General features: G+C 34.3%; 1 protein-coding gene across 2 annotated transcripts in view; it reads right to left on the bottom strand.

Moving 5' to 3' along the window:
* Window positions 1-441: 441 nt before the first annotated feature.
* Window positions 442-26,846, bottom strand: part of LOC149778810 (uncharacterized) — a 34,649-nt gene continuing 8,244 nt past the window's right edge. The window contains exons 1-3 of one of the 2 annotated variants that reach the window (XM_089939569.1): window positions 11,108-11,201; window positions 4,965-6,084; window positions 442-3,020 (exon numbers count right to left, since the gene is read on the bottom strand). In XM_089939569.1, coding sequence (XP_089795695.1) covers window positions 1,407-3,020; window positions 4,965-5,984 — 2,634 coding nt within the window. In that variant the 5' untranslated portion in view covers window positions 5,985-6,084; window positions 11,108-11,201 and the 3' untranslated portion in view covers window positions 442-1,406. Of the gene's footprint in view, window positions 3,021-4,964; window positions 6,085-11,107; window positions 11,202-26,846 lie in introns of those variants that run through there. The other variant, XM_089939568.1, reaches the window with a different exon arrangement.

Raw genomic sequence — 26,846 nt, 5'->3', positions numbered from 1 at the left:
CCGTAGTTGTTCACCCTGGTGACTAGGGAAGTGCCTCTCTGTTACTATGATAAAAGGTTTACATTGTTAGGGTACGAGAAGTCACCAGATTTGACCTAAATCTGTAAAGAAAGAGACAAAACTCTGGATGTCTGCAGGTGCGGTCTTGCTCTATTATACTACACAACACTCAAAATAAAAATTACACACATGAAATTATACATTTTTTATATAAAATTACATACAGAATTCTTTTACTCAATTGGGTCTTACCATCATAAGATACTTGTACAACTTTTGTCTTTCATCATATTATGTAAATGGTCAAATATCACTTTGGATAAAAATAGGAAACGTAGATGTAAAATTTAGTGAGAAACCAATAATTCTAAATAATGTTGTACTATTTTTAAAGGAAATACATTCATTTGAATATTCGACACCAAATGATGACATCAAGAATTGTAAGTTTGAAAGTATTTTATTTGGAACTTGCAGCAAAATCATTTACAACAATAAATCTAATATTAAAACTACAAATAATATAAGAATTTCATGAAGACGATAAAACTATCCGTACAATCGCATACTTTGCGCTATACACAATAAAATAGGAAAAGAATACAGCTTATTTTAAAGGGGAAATTGAAAAGAAATCACGGAATACATTAAAAGATCAAATAATTATACTGCAGTTTTCAGGAAAAAAACAACATTCTAATGCATAAATTAATATGCATAAATTAGTACAATGTTAGATTTTCTTACCTGCAAAAAAGAGAATTATGTGTGCAGTTGTAGTTCTGCTTACCACACCTCTGGGCAACTGCTTATATTCAGTCTGCCATACAGTATGCACCGATCCTGGCTCCAAAAAATGCTTATGGATTAGATCGCATAGACGTAACCTTTATTTGTGAAGTTAACATCATTGCATAACATTCTTTATCCAGAAGTGTTAGCAGGTAGGGAGAAGTTTTCGTCACCTGACCTCAAAGTTCATAATTTTCCCAACACTATTACATCTTTTCAACTAATGCAACCGTGGAAAAATAACCTAATACATTCTTTTACTTGCTATTACTTACATAACTGACGTAACAATATAGGATAAATTTTATATATATAAATACATACAGGTACTACGTATATTCCACTTATGAAGAGTGTTAAAACGCGTTGTCCTAACAATACTCACCTATTTTTGAGAGATTACCCTTGATTCTCGACAAGGAAAAAATATTTTAAAAAACACAAGGAAGGCAAATATAAAAATTTCAATAAACAATGATGCCTAGACAATAGACATATAGTAATGGAAGTATTTAAATCGTTATAATTATAACAAATACAGTTGATGTCCTTGTTGTAGTGCGCAACAACGCTATCATCTTTGAAAATTATTACCTCCTTATCGGACCCATTATTCAGTGTGTTTTGATCGAGAATTTGCTTCGGATGAGGTTAATTACTCTTTTGTTAAGGATAAACGATGCCATAATGAAAATGCCTATAGATGCATTTAGAACAATGAAAAAGTAGGAAAGAATGATTTCCTCTGTCCATATATAAAGAAATCCGAAAATCCACGTGATTCCTGTAAGAGAAGAAAGTTTAGCAAGGACCACTGCTTTATTCCTGCGATGTTTAACATTCATCTCGACTTGGGGTAAGGAACGGAGCTTGTATACAACCACACAGAACATAACCAAATTGGACAGAACAACGAAACCAACAGGGAGAGCAAACGTAAAACCTACCATCTTCCTACTGGAAATGTAACATACCTGAGAACCATAACCCATTTCTACCATGTCAGACTCGACCAAGGCCATGATGATATTGGTTAGAACAAATATGAATGACGAAATAATTACAATGACTGTGTAGATGACGACGGTTTTTGAGCTGGTGGTCTTTGGTAGCGGTTTAGTCAGCTTAACGAACTTTCTAAACATGTGAAAGGTGCACACCTGCATCCAAAATATTGCAGATAACCAGAAAAAGTGAAGCAATACACCTACACCTTTACAGATGGAACCTGTGGAAGTCGGAGTAAATTCATATGCTATATACATTACTTGAGCCATCATTAAACTGATGACAAGAAGCATATTGATCTGTCCAGGAACTGTCCGCAGTTCGGGAAAAACGATGTAAACTATAAGAGCCAGAAGGATACAAATAAGCGAGATGAAGGTACAGATAATAGAAAGGATTGTATCAGCTTCAAAAGAGACATGTCTTTGAAATTTTTCTCCTGTTACAACCAGAGGTGCCATATATACATGTGTACAGATCCTCAAACTTCTTCCCTGAAAATTATTTACGACATTGAATTCTGTCATGTTCAGACTCAATTTTATATTTGGTACATATATACCATATTCAGTGTAGCTCCAATTAAATAGCTGTTCATCAAGTTCTACCATAGTGCATGGGATCAAATCAGATAGAAACAGAGTAATGAATGATTTCGATGACCACGCATCAAACCTTCTTTTGAAATCTCTGGTATGATTAGCAGGAAAGGTAATAGACGATGAACAGTCTGATGGATTAGCCTTAAGAAAACCACGCGTTAGACGGGGTGTAAATGTAATGTTTATGTTGTTGCCCAACTGAATGTTGACAGTAGCGTTTGAAATGTTAAGAATCATTTCGTATATGAGATCCAACTTGAGACGTCTAGTCAATTTTAACTTCCACTTTGAAGAAATTAATGTTATAGTTGAATTTAACTCTTGAGAATCCCTCGCAACATATTCATTTTTTACAACTGTGTTGTAGTTACTTATTTTACATTTTATTTTACGGTGTTTACAGATAACGTATTTTGAATTCTGTAGCAAACTGACAAACCATATGGCAATTTCCTTTGCAATTTCACTTGCCAGTGATACTGGAAACTTCTCCAATGGAAAAAAAGTAATTTCTATTTCAAAAACGACTCCATCTATGTTGTTGAAAGCTTTATTATTGACGCATTTACCATTGGCGAGGGTCTTGGTGCTAGAACAGTACAGCTGTCGGCATTTCATCTGAAATAAGTAAACTAAAATGAGTATATATATATATATATATATATATATATATATATATATATATATATATATATATATATATATATATATATATATCTGTGTGTGTGTGTGTGTGTGTCACTGTACAGAGAGAGAGGGAGGAATGGGAAGATTACAGAGTGAATCGAAAGCCTTTTAGTATGGGATTCATAGCATGCCGATGATACATTATCCATGTAAACAAATATTGATTTCTACAATAAATGAATCGCTAAATTGTGCTATATATCTAAAAGTCATAATCACAAAATTAATTACTGAAATATAAGCTTTTAGTTCAAAGTATTAAAGAAGTCGGTCTGTTTGTCGATATAAAAGATAAATTAAACTATATTTACATTGATCATAATTTGACTGCTATTTTCGCTAATTGGTTTCATACAATTATACAATCGTTTGTAAAATGGAACTTAAGAGTTTGCAATTTTAAAGCAAATAATGACCATTAGTCGATGTGCTTATGCTGATCGAGCGTAGAACTCGTCATCCAAAGATCTCACGAATGTTACTGACCGATGGTATTGTTGTTTAGGGTATAACGCAGTTTTTCAGCACACAATAGGCTATACGTGGCCGCCATTATAACTGTGGAAGAAGAACCAGGATAAACACCGGTAACAGCCACTGACCCACGGGAAGCCACTGGCAAGCTTTCACACATACATTGGTAAAGCCCAAGACTCGAATTCTCCCGGTAGGATGGCAGTAATCGCTAAAGACAAGCACGTTCCACATCTTGACCACCCGGGGAAATCATATTGTCAAATGCAGTAAAAGTGTTAGTTATGATTGTAGTACTATTTGGTTTCTAATAGTGACGATATAAAGCACGAGAACATAATGGTGATAATGAGGAGGATCATCAAGATTTACATATTGTTGTGTTGTATTTATTTATTATTATGTTATATTTATTTATTATTATGGTATATTTATTTTTTATTATTTATATTTATATATTATTAGTTTTATTTTATGCTAAGCAGTGAATTACTTGATTTTCTAATTAAAATAATATTGATATTTCACTGTAGTGAAAAAATAACAATATATTTTCACTACAGGAACTACTTTTTTTGATCAGAACAAACTCACCTACCTTTGATTTTCGGTCAGTGAACTACCTTTTCCTTATGTATTATACATTGATGAATTACTTATGATTGTTTTCTTATTAATAATCCCTGCCTGTTATCCTTGAAACTTGTAGTTTTTTATTCTGGAAAAATCAGTTAATTTTTATCAGTCTGGTGTCGAACTAATTTTGTGCGCAGGTACACATAGCACAGCAGAACATGTACGGTAAACAGCTGACATTACCGTAAGAAATCTGCTAATTCAGTGTGTTACAAACTTTAGGTAGCCTACGTGTGTGAGCATAAAATAAAAATAATATTTGATTGAAACTAGTGAATAACGGATACATTTCATCTCGTGGGTGAAAAAACTCTAGCATTCTCATCCACTCGATGAAACATATCCGTTATTCGCTCGTTTCAAGCATATATCCTCTATGTATTTATTTAGTTGCAAGAGGATGATCAGTTTTGGTATTCAAATCAGAAATATATTGTCAAGCAGAAAGAGGAGGAGGCGACGAATAAAGAGGAATAGCAGCTACAGCATCAGAGCTATTTGTGACAATGTCAGTAATGACAACAAAAACATAACCAATACTCGTACAAGCAATTGTAGTAGTAGTAGTAGTAGTAGTAGTAGTAGCAGTAGTCGCAGTAGGGGTAGTGGTAAAGTTTATGTAATATCAAATGGCAGAGTTTTTTGCAATATGTCCACAATCTTCTTTATGACATTCATAATCTTTAAGTAGATGTTGTTGTTGCTTAGGCTTTCTTGCGGTAGCTGCGGTTAATGTTGTTGTAATTGTTATAAGTGTAATCTTACCAAGTATGGATCAAACACAGAATCAGTAGGGCATTGTGTCGATTCCGGATCGTTCTGCACCCGAATTGGGAGTCCAAATATTTTCGTAAAAGACGTCGATCGTACCCTTTCCGGAGGGACTATATTACAAAGCATGCAGAAGACATTTTTATATGTAGAATTAAATGGAGTCCCAAGTGGCGAATGACATAGTCTTTCGATGTCCTTCTCATATTTAGACCAAGCTCCAGTTAGGTTACAGCTAGAAATAAGTGGTGTACATTTCTCTGGTGTATACAGTTTTGGTGGCTGAAATGTTATGCTACATTCCTTTGTGTTGATCATATGTATATTGTTTTCTATTAGGGAGAAATCGGAGATAAAATTATTGTTACAATTCAAAGAAACATCCCAAGCGAGACGATTTTCTTTTACAATGCCATGGCATGAAGCGCAATATGCATTCCAATAGTTAAGTTGAGATCTAATATCTGTAACTGGAGTTATATTGGAAAAGTCAAACTCCTCTGATATGACGTAATCGTTGTCCAATCTTCTGCACGCCTTCCTCATTTCCATACTATATCGAGGTGGACAGTCAGTGATAAAGTAATAACCGGAACGTTGAGACGTGTTTTGTTGAGATGGTTGCAATACCGGGTATAGGCATTCTAACTCGTTTCCGTCAGCTGCAGGAAGTTGGTCTAAATCTGTAACAAAACCAGGGCAACATTCTCTCCTACAGTCAACGTCACATCTACATTTTCCACAGAAAGAAGACCCATGTTCGCTCTCTTCAAAACCAAATGAAATATTGCAAATATCAGTAATGTTACTATACTGAAAGTGATAAAGTATAGCCGTTCTGATAACTGGATTTTTAATGCTAAGGTAATATGTCATGAACTTTCCAACAGGATTAGACGATGTCTCACCTGAAGCAGATGCAGAAAGGTTTAATGAATGGAGAATTGTTGCAGCGATCATTAATAGCGTAGCTGGTGACATAATCTTTTGTGGCACTTTGGAAAGCGTATTCATTTCAAAATAAGATCAATCCTTCATTTCCTAGAGAATTTATTAGATACCGTTTCTAGCCTTGAATAAATTCACATCCGTGTTGCACATGAACGAAGAATAGCTGAAAATAAAGACATAAATCTGATTTGAAAACGCAAGGTACTTATGCAATACCCGGATTATGCACATTCAATTTATCTGCAAAACACTAGTTCAACGTGCAATATTAGATTAAAGAACTACGCCTCAATGTAAATGTAATTCATGCTATAAAATGCTATGTTAATGACATAGATTAGTTTTATTTTTCATTTTTAAAACATATAAACATATATGCAAATAAACATATATATTCCTACATTTGGCAAGAAGAAAAGTCACATTTAAGAATTATTGAATGCAAGAAATGTTGGTGGCATATTTCTATGAAAACAACTCTTATTTCTTTGGATTATTTTGAAGGTTAATGCCTGATTCAACGCATACTTAGACCGTATTTGCTTCATACAATCGTACATTGAGGCCTTTGTCTATAGAAAAAAGTCAACTATATAGTGATGCAATTGTCTTAATATTGATTACGGTGAGATCAATGTATGACATTTCATATATCTTTCACCAAACTTTAAATGAACTTTATTGTACCTTGTTTTTTTTATCGTAACCTCTTGACGATGGGAAACCTGATAGGGCCATCAGAACCATTAGTTTGTACACTCTATCTCTATTTAAATTTTTTTCCTTAAACAGAGTCTCAGTTCATTTGCAGATTATATATCTCATCCACAATGTTTGCTTTTCTTAATTTCGAAAATGGGTTTGTGTTGCTTTGTATGTGTATCCTTGTGTTAATTTGCACCTTTTGATAAAACTACCATCGCCAATATAGTGTATTCACTGTATTGCACTAATTCCAATCCATGTTTCATAACTTCACCTAGACTAGTTAGGATTACCATAAGTAGTGATGAACGTTTCGAATTGATCCAAATAATTATAATTGAATGAGCAATCCAACACAAATTGTTCAGTCGACACTGAGCACTAATTATCGGAATGCGAGGTATGATAGCGGCATGCCACCAACATGATCCACTATACGCTCTCATTTTGGGGATGTTAACTGCGATAACGAAGATGTGAGTATTGTTGCCATAATCCAGAGACATGCTTGAAATTAAATCTGGGATTAATTTATTAGTGGCCAAGAAGAATTAAGGTGCCTTATGATCTTTAATGGTGTCCCAACTATTTCAGAAATTTCATGAAAAACCGATTAATGAAATGGACAGATACATTGAAACCAAAACAAATGAAATAGAGTTCAAAACTGAGTGAATGAACTTTGAAAGCAACCAGTTAAAAAAAGTATTAGAGGTCGGTAGGATAGAAAGATAGAAAGTGAAAATCTTAAAGAAACCATGAAGATTGCTAACCACAAAGAACAATACTCTAAATATATATATATATATATATATATATATATATATATATATATATATATATATATATATATATATATATATATATATATATATATATATATATATATATGGTGTGTACACATACACATATATATATATATACACATACACATATATATATATATACACATACACACATATATATATATATATATATATATATATATATATATATATATATATATATATATATATATATATATATATATATATATATATATATATATATATATATATATATATATATATATATATGGTGTGTACACATAGGTGAGGTAGGATAGGTATGTTGGATTAGAGTCCGTCAGTAAAACGTAGCACAGAGAACAAATGTTTTGTTTGATTCTGGATCGAATGGATAGCTAGCGTAGGGTACAGAGCAGCGGGGAGGTGTGCTCTGATCGTGGTAATCTAAGTATGATCCGAACAGCTGTGTTTTGAACTTTTTGAAGTTTTTGGAGTAGATATTTAAATGAACCAGACATAACTGGGTTACAATACCAATGAACACACAAGTGTTTTAGTGGCATCAACTGAATGATATCTGCGAATATAACTGATGCGTATCAGCGCATGGTATGCAGCCTTGCATATGTTCATTGTGAAATTTGAGAGTACTGTTTAGAGTAACACCAAGGTTTCGTACTGATTCTGTGAATTTAATATTGGTGTTGATGATATTTATTGTTTTAGGTATAGGATGTGAATGAGAAAGTCTTTGTGTTGTAATCAAAATGTCCTCAGTTGTATCATCATTCATCTGCAGCTTGTTACATGTCATCCATGATTTCACATCAGAAATGCAACTCTCTACACCTTGGAAGGTAGCATCAACTTCAGTTGGGTGGCTAGATTTGTATATTTGGGTGCCATCAACTTACAATTGATAAGACACTGAATGATGTGCTATGACACTTGAGGGCGACTGAGTGTATATAATGAACATAACAGGTCCAAGAACTGACCCCTGTGGAACACCACAACATAGATCAACTGGGCTGGAGTGTATTCCATTTGAAGATATAATTTGTGTCCTGTTGACCAAGTAGGACTTGAACCACAGTAAGGCTGTATCATGAATGCCAAATACATGCTTGCGACGGTGAAGTAACATATCATGGTCTATTGTGTTAAATGCTGCAGACAAATCAAGGAGGGTGAGGACTGTAATCTTTCCGCTATCCAACGCAGAGAGAATGTAATTACCTACTTTTAGAAGAGTAGTTTCAGCATTGTGGCAATGGCGATATGCAGATTGTACATTGCTATAAAGACTGTTTGAGTTCAGGTGAGATACAAGCTGGGATAGAGCAACCTTTTCTAAGACTTTTTTATATGAATGGGAGATTAGAGACTGGGTGGTAGTTCGTTAACTCGTTATGGTCTAGTGTTGGTTTCTTCAGCAGAGGCTTTATAATTGCAGTTATGAAAAATGATGGGAATTCCCCGGATGAGAGAGAGGTATTAATAACATCAGTTAGTGAAGGCAATAGTGGATTTATGCACTCAAGCAGCAGTGATGTTAGAATTGGATCAAGTTCACATGAATTTGGTGTATTCTTCATCAGTATTGTACGTACGAAATCCATAGAGAGAGATAGAGGTTCAAATTCAGTTAATTGTTGCCGCTCAAATTCTGTATCTCAACTGTATGGTTACGACGAGTCAATTGAAATTGAAAGTGTCAAGCTTATCTCTAATGGTTTCTACTTTGTCACGGAAGAAATTTGCAAACATGTCCGGAAGATCAACTGTAGAGAAGGTAGTTGGAGGTGGTGTAGATTTGTTCCTTGACATTAGCTTGTTAATAATCTCTAAGAGCTCTTTGCAGCTGGAACTTTCCATGATCTTAGTAGTGTAGTGGGCTGTTTTCGCTGCGTGGACTATATTTGTGACATTATTCTTAGCAGCTTCATAGATTTGCTTATGAATAGTGAGTCTGGTGGAATGCCAATAGTGTTATTAATTATATGGAGATGGGCAATTACATTACACGCAACGTTAGTAATCATACATAAGCTACACGCGATTCTCCAAGTTTTTGTCTATTTTATTTAGCATATCATGTATTGAAAACACGTTTTTTTTTACATTTACTTAATTTAAATTTTGTTTAATAAAGAGTTTCTTATATGCTTTGAATGGTTGATTGGTTCTTTAAAGCACATTAAGATTTGAAAGGTTATATTATCCCCAGGCACTGAAAGAAAAGTGGCCGACCCCAACACACACACACACCACCTAGTCCAACCCAGCTTGCTCTGGACATAATCTAGTATGGAACCCACACTCCTTCTGGTCGCAATGCTGGTACACCACCATTGAGAGGCCGTGAATATCTACAGACAGGCTGACCATTGATGTGGAACGTTTCGTAGCCTTTGTTTCGGATTTCAAGCGGAAACTTCATTTGGATGGATTTGTCAGCGATTTTAAACACAACTGACAAAATTATATTGGGATTTGCCTTTGTTTTGATACGCAAATATTATTCAGTCTGTTGCACAGATTACGTTATACCCACTATTTAAATAAGATTTGAACTGAAATGTTCCCAGAGTCTCTGACATACTCTTAATTACATCCCAGACTTTCCGCCTAGTAGTCCAGATGTCAAAACTCGGATTATTCATTCGGCATCTACCTATCCTAAGAATTTGTATTCGTGTGATGTCTGCTTTCTAACGAATATTTAGATAAAACAACCAAAATGAAGTTATCATATTGTGGAAATATTTAAATTTAAAAATTAATAAATTAGTTATTTAATGATAAATAGAACGATTGAAAAAGTGAACAACATAGAAATAGTACTTTACGCTACATGAGGATACAAATTCTTTTTCATTAGCAGTGAATGTTGATATTTATCTTTAAATACCCAGAAGGAATCTAAAATAAAATAGTTCAAAGAGGTATGTAATCACACCATTTATCTTTTTGATTGAAGATACTATATACAAAATTCAATTAACATAGTACATATCAATCGAAATAAATTGTATACAAGTAAGGATGATATTTGAATAGTACTCTTAGAAACCTTTTGTATTCATAATACTTCTTCCCTATCCAGTACTTTTGCTCGTTTTTCAATCTTTCTGTTCTTTGTTCTGATTTTAACAAATGGCATCTGTGTTCTTGTAACCACGCACAATCATCCAACTTTATATATATATATATATATATATATATATATATATATATATATATATATATATATATATATATATATATATATATATATTCCTTTTTATTGAATGTTTCATTTGCAAGCTTAGTTAAAAGTCAGTTTATTTGATTCTACCTTATACGTGCTTCTTACAGCGATCAATAATCTATTTTATCTTTTGTTTCCACTTAGTCCATTTTGTAGTCAAGAGTATTTCAGGATTAATAAGATTTTACTGTCATTGCGAATCCAAGATGCAGATGGTTAATCAAAATATTAAAATTAGCTTGGTTTAGTTTGCAAGAATGAAGTGATGTAAAGCGATATAAGATTGGCTTAAATTTCATGGAACATTTTATGGTTAATGATTTCTGCATTCCTAGTTACGTACTGGTTTTGTTTGTTGAGTCAGTATACAGGTATTTGAATTTGAGAACAAAGAGAGAAAAAAACTTAAAATGTAAACATCACAAAAGAAATCATCTTACATGATTCAAGTGAGAGCATGTAATAGTTTTATGGTCAGCATGTTCGTTACTTTTGATGGCTACTATCTTTCTCGCAGTTCAAAAATTCTCTGAAATATATTTTAAAGAATGTAATGAGTGTGTGTTTCGTTATCAAATTCGAAATCCATCTCAGAGTTTATTGCATAAAAGGCAAACAGTGTAAAAGAGCCAAGTTCATTCTTTTTGTTGTCGTTATTATATTGTTATTAAATATTGCGTCATTTATACAAAATGGAAACTCATTAATTCAACTGATGAATACCGATAACAAGACAGAGTATGAAATACACAGCATCCATTCATCTTGAATTATTTGGTTCTCATAAATCACGCAATTTACACAAATATGCCTTTTGTTTACTTAGTTCTAGCACTGCAAATCTTACGGTTAATATCGCTATTACTTCAATTGCTGCTGCAGTCGAAATTAAATAATAAAATTACTACTCCAAAGGCTATTTTATCGTTTAATAATAATAATAATAATAATAATAATAATAATAACAATAATATCGAAATTATTATATGAGTGAGCTAGTACTGTCCATGTCCCTGGTGGCGAAAGGAAGATATATAATCAACTAGGCAGCAATGCTTCAAACAATGCTCATAATAGTGTCAGGAAACGTCACGAAGGAGGAAAATAGTCATTTGTTCCACACCACATTTGTATAAGTTAACGAGTATATCACATTTTAAATGTCATAAGAGAGCATGATTAATAATAATAATAATAATAATAATTGTTGTTGTAGTTGTTGTTGTGGGGTTTAACGCCATTCTTCAGCATGTATAGGCTATACATGGCGGCTAGTATTAAAGGTGGAGGAAGAACCCGGGAAAACCCCGGAAAGAACCACCGACCCACGAGAAGCTACTGGCAACCTTTCTCACATACCAACTTAGGCCGAACCCACGCAGGCGGAGGTTTGATGGCAGTGATCCGTAACGTTGAGCGATTTAGACCACTCGGCCACTAGGGGCCCCTATTAATAATAATAATAATAATAATAATAATAATAATGAGGACTTTGTATAGCGCCTAATCTTTAGAAGCTCTAAGCGCTTTAAAACATTAGACAATACCTATAAGATAATAAAAAACACATATAATGATACGATTACAAACACAAACACGATGAAATTAGAAAACATAAAAGACATGCTGACAATTATTAAGGTAGGAAACATTATTAGGTCTTTACGTTTGTTTTAGAAATAAGTGAGCTTTGAGGCCACGCTTGAATGCGATAACTGTGTCTTTGTGTTTAAGTTCAGTGGGAAATTTATTCCACGTTCCGGGCCCTGTATGTAAAAGAAAGCTGCCCATATGACTTTGTTTTCATAGTGGGAATAATGAGTATGCGATTGTCAGACGAGGAGAGTAAGTATCTTGCTGGTGATTACACATGGGTGAGGTTGGATTGGTATGTTGGAGTAGAGTCCGTCAGTGAAACGAAGCACAAAGAACAAATTTTGTGTTTGATTCTGGATCGAATGGATAGCCAGTGTAGGGTACAAAGCAGCGGGAATTAGATAGTGAAACAACTAAAAGACCAATTTTCAGCTCAAAATACCACCCTGTGCAAGTCCTAATTCCCCAAATAACAATAATGGAGTTCATATTTCATAAAAGACAACAAATCAATGAAACCATTATTTTGTATATGTACTAGAGAAGGTAACTGCAAAGGCATCCAAAAGTGTATTAAATCAAAGACTAATTTAAGCAAGACGTGGAACACAAAATGCTTCGTTTACAATTAATCAAAGATCAGAAAATGTGTTTACAATAATGGCCTGAAATAACAATGAGGAAGGAGAGCAAATATACGAGATTGGTAGAAACGCTTGCAAAATGTCATGGCCTGAAATATTTCAAGACAAGGAGAATAAATATTCGTGGATGGCAGAAAGGTTTCCAAATGTCATGGCCTGACATAGCACAAGACGAGTGGAATAAAAATACGAGGATGGTAGCAACTTTTGCAAAATGCCAGTTGGTTCGTATAAGTGCAGTGATATAGTTATGGATCAACAGTAGTTTACTAAATAACTAAGACAAATGGACAACAAATATTCTTAAAAGTTTGAAACTACACAAGGCTGTGAGCGAGGTGATTAGCCAAGTACCTTTAAATACAACCAAATCAAAGCAAGTAGATAGCTAGACTCACCTAAAACGAAATGCAGGGGCCCGTCCTTAACCAACCCAGTATATTAACATTGCAAAGGGATTGTTATATATATATATAGAGGTACTACTGTGTAGCAATGTGATTTGGTTGTAATAAAATGATGTACATGCGCTGAAGTAAAACGCATATATTGAATCTGTCAGGTACAGCCGTTGCCGCATTTAATTGCAATCTATTTCAAAAGAAGGAATATGGTTGGATCTTAACATACTTTGGAAAATATGTTCGAATAGTAAAAGCATGTACGATTCTAAGTGTAGCACGTCAATATATTCTATATTGCTTCTGACGATTATAAAGATATTATCAATCCATAAAATGTGGTTCTTCTCATAAAGGGGTTGCTGCTTCTTTAGAGCTGCGGCATAATTGTTATGATTCCTCAAATGTAGTTTAGAAGCGTACTTATTGCAAGAAACGAAACTTCAGACGAATTTTAACATAAATGTAATGTACCCTTCTCATCTAGTAGAATATAATGAACCGACTTCATCCAAGATCCACTATATATCAGCTATTTTCAATCCATACATTTTTATAGTTAAGATTTCATTTTGTTCGATAACAATAATTCCTTTCCCCCAAAGGATGTTTAATAACCATTTTAGAAAAATATTTTGCCAGTTGCGACGGATAAGACGAGGTAAAGTTAGGAAATTATAGGAGTTTTGCAATTTCTAGGTTGACTCTTATGCATATTGTTTACAACGGTATGAAATAATTTCATCCCACGTAATAAGACGTTTTGTTATCTAGTTGAATGGCTAAATAACTTAATAGCATGTATGTTCTTTATCAAGTTGAATGGCTGGAAGCATTAATACAATTTTAGATTCAGCATTTAATTATTTTGGCGATGGCCAATGAAATGCTGTTAGACGATCTTGCACCGATATCATATTGCAGAGGTAATTACAGTTAACAATTTGTATCGTGTACTTATACCGACATAATACAAACACTACCGACTGTGACCTAGCTTAGTGACCAAAGAACATTGTTGCGAATTTTATTCCAAAAAGGAAACATTCCGTTGTGGATTGTATCAGGAATTTTACTTTGATGGATTTGTTACAAATCTGTCAAATACTTAACCAATATTATATGTTGCCTTGGCTTTATGAAAGTAAACAACATATATATTTATATCGAAACGGTAACCTGGACCATGTTGCAAGAGAATGCCATGGAATTCCCTAGATATGGGTAATTTGTAATGCTCAGTTCCATCCAATCGACAATATTCTAAGCTCAATAACAACGTTAGACCTTGAAATCAAATTTTAGTAGACATCCCAAAATCATGACAAAAATAAAGTAGGCACAACAATCCTCAACTTGAAGAACATCAGATACACAATATATATATATATATATATATATATATATATATATATATATATATATATATATATATATATATATATATATATATATATATATATATATATATATATATATATATATATATATATATATATATAATAGTCTGATCAAACTTCAAATGTATATATATAATCATATTGTCATTTTTGTGGAACGGTGAATGATTTCAACTGTAGGAATACAGCCCATTCTCCGGCTAAAATAAACGACTGTACGAAAGTCATACTAATACCTTTATTACAAGCTCTCTTTGCGTCTACCAAAGGTTATGCAATATTAACATTTATACTAATGAATCGTGTTTTGTTGTTTCGTTGCAAATTTACATTGGAAGTTCGTATTATATTTCATTTATTATTCATGTCGTTCCGTGTCATTAAGACTATTATCTTGCATATTTGTTTCCCCTATGAGTCAGCTTGGAGTTAAGTATGACGACATGAGTCAGTGATTGCTGTTGTAAAATGAACAGTGTCTCTCAACTCCAACCCTATTGGTTTTGAAATACTTCTTTGACCATGATGTCAGTTCACCAAAGTTATGAAAATTAGTAAACTTTTTGAAAGATACAAGTTTTAATTTTCAGTATAATGATTTCAAACTTTTTAGATAACTAGGAAACACAAGTATGTTTATAAGACAGGGATAAAATTAAAATTAAGAAATAACAACGAATTTTATTTTTATAAAAATAGTGTTATTTTACAAAGTTCTCATTAAAAACATTGTTGTCACACTGAAATAAAATCTACTTTAATGTCGCAATCATTTTCAGTTATGATGAAGTTGACAGTCTACTTACTACCTTACGATTATGTCGAGTCTGTCAGACAACAATTTGCCTTTACTGTCAAAACCAGTGAGTCATTGTTATTTGGGAAACGAGAGAGATATTTGTAAAAGGCACTAATCCCTGCATAGACCGTCTCAGTCGTCAACCATCTTTTGGTTCGACATGGGAAGTTAATTCTTATTTATTTTCTCATAATTAAGAAACTATTGTAGATCATTTTAGTATTGCAAACAAAATTGTAACAATCTTTATTTTCGCACCAGATAAACAAACAGATTCTTACTGTTCTCGATATTGGAGGGGGACCGTTGTTTTAATAGAGATTGTAGTTTATCTATAGTGGCTTAGCTAATTCTTCAAATAAGTTCTACTCCTTAAACCTAGGAACAATGTAATTCTCGATATTAAAATATACCGTGATTCATTTATGTATACTACTTGTCATAGGGTAAGACGTTCTCAATCGTTATCAGAAAACAGATGAGCGGAGTTCAATGAATTTGTTTTTATTTGGTATGCTTTGAAGCAGCTAATTGTCAATAGTCTTGCAGGCGGAACTTTCAGTGAGAAATGAATCTAACACCAGGACAAGATGTTGCAATGGCTGGAAATAGCACCAACAAGGGAAACACTGAGTAAGACATTAGAATATATTCACAAGCGTAATATTCTTAAACGGCTAACTGATTAGTATTCAAAAGTAGAGTGGCATAAAGTTGGATCAACAGCAGTTGGCCAAGGAACTTAGTCATATGTCAGAATAGAAATAACTTTTTCTAAAGTTGAGGCTACAGCGGTGAGCGGAATAGTATTGCTGGTACAATCAAATAATGAAACGCTAAAGAAAGTAGATAGGTATGCTCCCCCACTAACGCCAAGGGAACGATCCAAACAACACGTTAGCGTTGCAAAGGCAGAGGACATATGCAAAGTTAGTATTACTTTGGAAGACATTTTTGACTGCGTGTCGTACTTTTCAACCTTAAGTTCAGGACATAAGAAATGTTAGATATATCAACTGAGTCAAGAACGCATTAAGAATAAGAAGAAAGCACCGTTTTCTTTCCAGTATCAGTCTGGAGTTTATGAAGGAATAGAGAGATAAGAAAGGTTAACAAAAACACACGAGAGACAGAGATATACATACAACTGAGAGAATAACGTCAGGTCCAGAAGAGACAGGTTTTCCTCTATTTCTTTATTCTTTGGTGCAGATCTATAGTATTCTCACCTGCCAACTGGCATTGATAAAGTTGATAAAATCTGTCATATTGAACTTCGGATCTTACTTATATCCCATATTCAGTGTTATACCAATAATTGTTTATACATATAATTCAATCAAAAAGCAAGAGATTATACCAGAAAGAGTTAACTTTTCGACTTAGGTTCACGATGCATTCTTTGTCCATATGTCTCTCTTGCACACAGTCCACATTTTCATTATGCTAGGGGTTCTCTCTCTCTCTCTCTCTCTCTCTCTCTCTCTCTCTCTCTCTCTCTCTCTCACACACACACACACACACAAACACATACATGGTAGATTTGTACGGCTTACTCGCTCGATGTCAGAGGTTTTAATACCACGGATAAATTCTTTCCAGCCTTTCTCGACGCATAGCTGTGGAATTTTTGTATTGCTCTGTTCTTTGGAAATATGTTTCGCTTTTCCATTTTTGCCTTAAACTAAAATCCAAAAAGCCCCCTAGAATAGTTCGTAATATAATCTGCTTGTTCCCTTCGTCTTTAAGGATAATCCCTAATGTTTCATTTTTCCATAAAATAAATATCCATGCTGCCTTTTTCCTATAAAACCTTTGTTGATATTTTAATGATAATGTAAAGGAGATTGCAGCCGATAAATCGGCCGGGGATGATATATTGATTTTATTACTTATATCGATGAGACTCCCACAGTCAATGATCTCGTTGTGGATTTCAATAATGTGGTGGTTTATGACGACGTGAGGTTAGACAAACAAGCAAATCCAGCTCGAATAGTTTCTCCAGGCAGACACACAAACAAGGACCTAAAGTCATCAAGATAACTACAACCTTTTTGGCGGTATTTAATGGGCTTGATACACAAACGCTACGAAATATTCATCAAACTTGGTGTCCCAGTGACATGGATATAATCAAATTTAAAAATGTTTTCTCACACGCTCAAGCGACCCCACATGAATTTGTCACGATAAATTTACATGACCCCAAATAGAGGTATCGCATTGGTCTCGATAAAACTTTTGATTGAGACAGTAACTCTCACTTCTTTCCTTCCCCACTCACCCACTCGTCGATACATCAAGCCCAACCAAAAAATCACACTTGAAGGCCGGATGATTTACGTCCCCTCTAGCAACAACAACGTCAAACGCGGACGACTGCACAAATTTAAAACTGACTCTCGGTCAATGTACTCACTCACTCAACGCAGGAAATAGTTTTCTTATACCATTTACACAATACCGGGGGTGCAGGTAAGGGACCGCATCGTTTAGTTCGCTGTACAAGCATTCGATTGCGCTAACGCTTGGAGGATTCGGGCTTCCCATAGCAGCAGGGAGGGCGGACCAACGGTATGACTGTATTGAGATCAATAAACAGTTTATAGAAATTCATATACCCGGTAGCGCATCCCAGTAGCGGACAAAATAGTGTAGAAGGACAGAGTTTATAAAATAAATACCAAACGAGGCCGTAATATCTGCCCTCCTTGCTGATACATTTTATTTAAGGGGATAATCTTCCCAACTTTATTAGGTCTTCATGTATTGTGAATTCTTGATCAAATGGACCATCTTTGCCGGTACAAGTTTCGTTCAAACATCTGTCTTTAGTTACCTGTCTCTGAAGTTTGGTATTATGTGCGTCGCACGGACGTAGATAATGGCAAATCTGCTGGAACATTCCCCAATGGAACTCACTGCATAGGCTCTCTGAGTATTGGATTCTCGTTTCATAAACAATGGAGGAAGAATAGCGTGGAATATTTCCCAGTAGAAACCAAATTTATCTTGAGTTAAAGAGCAAACCCGGTAAGAGTATGATAGAAACCTAACGTATCTCTGGAAATTACGTACAATAGATATGAGTTCAAATATAGGCACTAAAAATGTTCCCCCTTTTATTCGTCTCTTCTCCAAGGCATAATACAAAACTCTGTTTTCTTTACAGGTAGCATGCCAACGACAGTGCCTGAGGCATCTACATACAAGGCATGATCACTCTTCTGTAAACGCTTCCTTGAAATGAGACGTTTTTTCTCCATAATGGAGACACAGTGATGAGTTTGTAGCTAATTTCCTATGTATTATGTTCGACGTATATACTCTGAGACCCTCATTAGCTAGTATTTCTCTAGTTAGAACTAGTTCCATAAATAAAAATTTAAGTAGAAAATCATGAACAGCACATTGGATCCTGGCCTTTCTTAGTACTTGCTAAAAATACTTCTGGTGTTTTGCATGTTATGACTTTATGGTCTTAAACTAAGTTGTTTTTGTTGTTGTTGTTGTAGGGTTTAGCGCCATTTTTCAGCACAAGATAGGCTATACATGGCAGCCAGTATAAAGTGTGGAGGAAGAACCCAGGAAAACCCCGGAAAGAACAACTGACTTACGAGAAGCTACTGGCATGCTTTCTCACGGACCCATAGTGGCCAAGCCCGAGGCAGACAGAGGTGAGATGGCAGTTATCCGTAACGGTGAATGCTTTTGATCACTCGACAACTCGGTGCCCCCTTACACTAAGTAACGACAAGAACTGACAACAGCAAGTTTTGTAAAATTCAACATACTATTTGTTTTACTTTAGATCACAAAGCTAAAATTTAAAAAGAACTTACAGTATTTTGAATTAAGTCAAAAAAAGTCTTAAAAGTTTTATCTTATGTCAAAAAGTATTGAGTATTCCGAATGGATTCCATTTGTATTTCAAATAAATTTCAAACATAACTGTGCTGATGTACCAATAGACTGAAATCATGTCGATATGCTACCAGTCTGCATGTATTACGAAGATATAATCCAAAATGACCTTTAATGAATCCAGAATAATCCCCAAGTTGTGATTTAGGTCAGAAACGTACTATTGGTCACTTTGTAATTCCAGTCAATAATTTCAATAAATAAATCCTCTCAAATTAAAACGGAACACAACTAGAATTGATTTCTATAATAACTGATGTTAAGATATGAATGAATAACTCTGAAATAAACAGCATTTACTTAAAAAGCTATGACACAATAGGAAAACCATGATGAGAGACATTTTCCCATCAAATTTGTAAACCACACGCTACTATAACATCTTGATTTCTAAAACAATTGAAATTGACTCAACATATGTAAATATGTTTGTCTCAAAGTAATACTTATCTTAATATATAATCTAATAACATAGACAAGAATTACTATCTAATATGGTTTTAATAAAAAGAGACATTAGTCAGGTAGGCTCCTACCCACAATTATGGACAAAAGTCAATCATCCAATATAGAAATATTTTCCCGATCAATAATAGTGACTAATTTCTTAACCTTTTTTCAAAACTTCATTCTTATCATAAAGAAAAACTCTCCATGGCCTTTGCCGTTTCGGTAAGCTTTTGCGCTGATTAATTTTGATGCCGAATACCTCTAACTGCACCTAGTAATACTCTGATATTCGAATTCTAGTACATATAAAAGAACAACTTCATGAAATGTCCTGAAAACATCCGAGTCCAATGTGACTACAACTTTGGAATTTTACATTGACCTACAGTTTTTATTTATTTCCGCTGTTCCCTACTCAGCTGAAATGTAAATTCTTTCTTAAAGTCTTTCCTTATTTATTCGTTTTCGACCGCATCGCATGTGGTGGTTTTTCTTGGGGACATTATTTATTACACACATATAGCTTTCTTTCTCAAGGATTTACACTTTAATTTTATGAAGAGCTTCAATGTCTATTTTTTTCTTACATTACATAAAAATTCCGAGATTCATTTCGGTTATTATATATTGTGGTTAGTTGTTGATATTTCGGTTCATATATATTTTAGTTACGCGTCGATACTTCGATTCTTATATATTATGGTTAGAGGTTGAATAACTAATGCTTAAGAGGGTGATCCAAACTTCTATAAAATGATCTACCACCGTAATGAATAATTGTGACAACAGAATCTTCCACCCCTAAGAATGAATGTATTTCAGAATCCTTCACCACTAGGAATTATTGCATCGAATATTCTTCCTTTGCTATGAATGATTGTATCAAAAAATCTTCCATCCCTATGAATGATTGTATCAAGGAATCTTCCATCCCTATGAATGATTGTATCAGATATTGTTCTGTCTGATTGTTGGGTTGAATCATACATCCCGGAGATTGGTTGTATCAAAGAATCTTCCACCCTTATGAATGATTATACAAAATAATTTTCCATCCCTATGAATGACTGTAAGGTTGAATATTCCATTCCCCTTAAATATTGTATCAAAGAATATTTCACCACTATGAATGACTGTATCAAGTAATCTTCCATCTCTATGAATGATTGTATCAAAGAAACTTCTACCCGTGTGAATGATTTATGAAATTTTGTTCTGTCCGTACGAATGATTATGGGGTTCTTTTATGCCCTGTGATGTTGTACTTTGTTAGACAATGTTTTAAAATTTTCTGGAAAACAATCTCGTGATCAGAAATTAAAATAATCTTTGTTTTATCAACATTTTTTATTCATATGTCAATGCTCAACATAGTGAATTTGTAGAGAATTGATAAAAAGAACACATGCTTAATGTTTTAAAAGAAAAATTTGAATATCCACACTTTATTTGCCTTCGTACTCCTTCCATGTATCAATATATATATATATATATTAAAATGCTGGTTGTCTTCAATCTTTTCTTGTTAGTGTTTATCAGAGCTTAAATACTAACACCGTGTATCAATATATTATATCGCAGGATGTGTATCACACTAAGTATCAATGAAAAATCGTTGTACTCCACATGTGACATTGTTCGACACTGAGCAAGAGTCCAAAGTTTTGAATCATAGGGAGCAAACAATGAGTTTGAATTTAATTCGATTACTTTTTAAAATGCCAAGAGCTTCAAATAAGTTTGTAAGGCAAGACGATTGCTTAATATGTTGTAAGAATTAGTTTCAGTTTAATTTTATGTCTTTGTCAAGCAGTTTAATGCTGTATTTTTTCTTTCTTTTGCTGTTTTTATTTTTTCCAATATCCTCCCTATTCAAAATGTGCTGCTGGCTAAAATGGCGTAATAGGAATCCTCTGCGTAATTTCTACTTGTGCAGCTGTTGCTGCAGTTGTCACGTGATATCAAGATATATGCATTTGTCGTGTCTCTATAGCATAAGAATTCGTTTCCTGAGCAGAAGACTCAAAAATCAAATGCAAACTAAATACATTTACTACTTGAACACTATTTTCCCTTCAATAATCATATCATAATAGCAAGCAGAATCCCTAAAATAAAATCCTCCGTATATAAATGTCCCAACCTATCGTCTCCTTCCAGTGCTTTTGCTGATAGCTGTGACAATCTGAATATACTGCAGATATTAAGAATCTACCATGTATTTGCTTCTATGTATGTTAGTCCAAAAATATAATTAAAAGAGTCAATGTTCCGGATTTAAATGATCAGAGGATGGCGACGATAGTGATGATAATTTGCATCATCAGAGCATACCATGAAATTAAATTGCGTAATAAATAATGTGTACAATGTACATATAATTCCATCTGCAAAGTAAACCAGGATCAGATGTGGGACGAATACATTGGTTATTAGAGATACCAAGATCTGACGCGGGACGATTAGATTGGACCAGAATCAGACGTGGGTAGATTACATTGGACCATGATCAGATATGGGACGATTACATTGAACCAGGATCAGATGTGAGACGAATTCATTGGTTATTAAAGATAGCAGTGGGACGGTTACAATGAGCCAAGATCAGATGTTGGACGAATACATCGGTTATTAAAGATAGCAGTGGAACGGTTACATTGAGCCAGGATCAGATGTGGGACGAATACATTGGTTATTAAAGATAGCAGTGGGACGATTACAATGATCCAGGATCAGATGTTGGACGAATACATTGGTTATTAAAATTAGCAGTGGGACGATTACATGGAACCAGGATCAGATGTGGAAGGAGTACATTTGATCAAGATCAGACGCGAGGCGATTCCATCAGACTAGGATCAGACGTAGGAAGATTGCAGTAGACCAGGATAAGATGTGGGACGATTACATTTGATATTGAAGATACATTAGAGGTTGACATGAACATGGCTGACGATATACTTTGACCGCGACATTTCCTTTGATCAGAATGCGAGGCTTGGAAGGATCATACAAAATTATGTAGGTCAGGGTGGACGATTAGAACGGGCCTGCACCATACCCGTGACCTACATGGTCCTTAGACTGCCATCTCGCATATATTATCTAGGCTAGTTAATTTCATTTGATTAGGGTGGGATGGTCGGGTAGAATATTGGATAATTATATCAGCCCGGGTGGACATTTTAACTTGTCTACACCAATTTTGGGTCCTACATCTTTCCTCGGGCTACCACCTGTTATACTTCACTTGGAGCGTGGTCCATTTTGTCTCTATAAGGCAAAGTAAAACTTCATTGTAACGATGTTAGACTGCCTAAAGAAAGGGGAGAACCTATGGGCGTTTGGGATGGACGATTTGAAAGAGTGTGCACCATACTCTTGCCATTTAGGGATCTTTTGAAGTATCAGCAAGTGTAGCTATTTCTGGTGAAAACTATTATTTTCCAGGCAGTCAGTGTCAATTATTCCAGTAATTGCTATTGGCACAAATATTTGGGGTTCTTGGGCTACCATCTGGAATTTTATCAGAAGTCGCTCTTTGCAGCAAGAACAAAAATATATTGTTTTTTTCTTTGAAATTTAGTGCGCTTTTAAATTTTTAATTTGGCTTTGTTGAACTGTATTGGTTTTTTTATATAATTTCACGAATATATTATTTTAGACTTTTTATTTTGCGCCTCCAGCTTATATGTACCATTTTGTTTAATACATTGCAGTGGATAATAGTATACTACTCTCTACTGCTGGCTGATTTATGACCCAAATATCAATAAATTGGAAACGACTGTAACAAACTTACCCAAAGGTATATGTAGACTGACGGACGTAAAGGAGATGGGCAAAAGTTCGGTCAGTCAAAATATTTTAGAATATTCCCTACCTAAAGCCTGCGAATAGTTATCTAAACTAAAAGACAGGTTCTTTCCGGCCAAATAAAAAATAAATTATTAAAGTCGTACAACATTCTAACATGTGATTGCCATTGCTACACTTCAAGCACAGGAGAGTAGTCTAGCTTCAAGCTTCATGAACATGATTTTTTATATCATTTACAGCATGTTAATTTCTGAGTAATTACTATGTTTTTGATAATAACAAAATTGAACTCATCTTGATTGATTTCATTGCCACTGATTGCATTGATAACAAAACCACCGATGCTGTCATCTTACTGATTGCATACGTTACTAAATAGTCATATTTTAAAACTTTATTTTATATTACGTTTTCGTTGAAAGATATTTAAATAAATTCTACAAATATTTGCCAAACTCATTAAATACCAAAGTAAGAACTTAAATGGTATGTAGTTTTAATGAAACTGCTGTTATACGTATGCCAGTTGAAAATGTTGTATGCTGCTTTGCATTCGTTATACTACTTTGCATTTGTCCAATATATCTATAGTGTTGGATATCAGGGACGAAATCAAATTTAGTCTTTAAAAATTTTCGGGCATTACAACATGCACATCGATGCTTCGCAGCATTCAGTGACATGGATGCATGTCATCAAATGAGGCCAAATTAAAACCATTTCCACCGTCAGATATGTTATTGAAACCTTTGGTGTCTTTGAGTCTTGCGGATGTAGGAAAAATACAGATTGGACGTCCTAGTGGCAAATGATTTCTCTCAATCTGTAGATCATTGAGTCTGTACTACTGTTTGGCTTGGGTTTCAAAACTGAAATATAATTCTTTGGACCAGAAGTACTATTTGTTTCTGCAACAGTTTTATCTATTAGTAACGTATAAGGTATGAGATTGTCACTTGTGAATTGGCTAAATGTAAATGTAATAATTGGATAACATCTACCTGAATATCAATGTACTATGGTATACTTCTTGTAAACATTAATTGATTTTCAAAATAATGCTGTTTGAAACTGTAGGACTAGAGTCTTTAGTGTTGCATAGTAAATTGTCCTGATAGTGGGATTTTTTGTTGTTTTTTTCAGTTTATGTAAAAGCTTTACAATTTATTTGACAAAAATAAAACGTTTAGGCAACACGCATTTAATGTACTTTTTTATGTTCAGTATCATACATTTTATCTAGCCAATGACAATTTGCTTTTAGTAGTCAGGAAAATAAATAAGTTAAAATCGAATATTTACTTGTGAGATTTTATTACCATCATCACTGGTTGCTTGAACTATTAACATACTAAATTAGTGTTTCCAAAGGCGATCTAAATACAACTTGGGAGCAGATTTACCGTACATCCTCGTTTATATAACGAGCCAAATTTCAACTAACAAAGATCATAATCTGGCATATCATAATGCGACTACAGATTAGGATCTATATTGTTTGTTCCACTGATTACTCCTATTAAACATCTCAGAACCATATCTGCTGGCGCATTATGTGACAGAAGATCTGGACGTGTGCAGCTTTGCAGTTGGAGTCGACTTATACACGATTACATACGGTAAGTGATGTCGGATAAAGTTAATCATATTTTTGTTTCGCCTAAAATTTGGCCGAGTGGTCTAAATCGCTCTTCGTTACGGATCACTGCCATCTCACCTCTGTCTGCGGCGGTTCGAGTCTAAAATTCAGCCAATGTGGGCATGTGAGAAAGCTTGCCAGTAGCTTCTCGTGGGTCGGTGGTTCTTTCCGGGGTTTTCCGGGTTCTTCCTCCACCATTAATACTGGCCGCCATGTATAGCCTATCGTGTGCTGAAAAATGGCGTTAAACCCCACAACAACAACAACAACAACATCGCCTAAAATTTGTATATATTTCGAATCTTTGCTATTTATTAGCTGAAACAAAATGATAAAGCCAGCAAAAACATATCCAAATGATTAAGATTCCATGAAAGAAACAGAGGAAGAGAACACAGAAATAGGTTGATAAATTTACATCTGGAATATGAGCACTAAGCAGGGGACAGACCACACTAATTCATTTCCCAAAGAACTTTATGCTAATATATACAAATAAACTTAATTTCGTCGTTAAATTAGCATTCAAAATCCAAACATTCTTCCATTTATTATAATGAGAGAATATTTTTCAGCTTTGAAAAGAAGGTACTTAGTAGCATTTCCATGCGTCTCGTGCTGCCAAACAGGAGAATCCCTTGTGTGCAGTAATAACATAGAATCCCAACAAGGGTGCATGTGTAATTTTATTAGAACGAAATTAAGTAAATACATATTGTCACTAAAGTACATAGATTGAATTTTATAAAATATGTATTGGAAACATATTAAGTTAATTTACTAGCTAATAAGTGGATCTCAAAATATTTAGTATTCTAAATAAAAATCCAAACTGCTTGACCGGTTCTCTGACTGCAAAACAAACATTGGTCCCCAATCTTGAAGAGGTCGTACTCTCCACGTGTACGGTACATACAGACTGATTTTTGTATTTTATGCCCTGGTGACTGGGGAGATGCCAATCTGGCACGATAAGCAACAGGTGTTGCATTGCTTGGGTACGAGAACTCACTAGCTTTGACCTAAATCTGTCAAGAAAAAGACAAAATTCTGGATGTCTGTTGGTGCGATCATGCTTTATTAAATTAAAAAACACTCAAATAAAAATAACGCATATCGAATTATAACTTTTAGATATACAATTGCATATAAAATTCTTATACTTAATCGGGTCTTACAATCATAAGATACTTGTACAATTTTTGTCTTTCAAAATATGATGTAAATGGTCAAATACCGATTTGAATATGTGATGTGATGTGATGTGATTTTGATTTTTAACGTAGCTTTAACAATTTTTCAGTCATATCGCTACGATGTCTGCAATGTGGCAGTTTATAGTGATGTCTAGCACTGGGGCATCATGCCGCAGACATGTAGCATGATGTCCCACCAACTCACATTATCCTGACACCTGGCCGACCAGTCCTAACACTAACTTCTTAATGCTAAGCTCCAAGCGAGGCAGCTGTTAATACCATTTTTGTAAGTCTTTGGTATGACT

Source organism: Sinohyriopsis cumingii, chromosome 17 (genome assembly GCF_028554795.1).
Source record: "Sinohyriopsis cumingii isolate HCF-2022 chromosome 17, ASM2855479v2, whole genome shotgun sequence".
NCBI lineage: Eukaryota > Metazoa > Mollusca > Bivalvia > Unionida > Unionidae > Sinohyriopsis > Sinohyriopsis cumingii.
The sequence above is the reverse complement of the archived record's forward strand: the minus strand, read 5'-3'. Positions and strand labels throughout refer to the sequence as shown.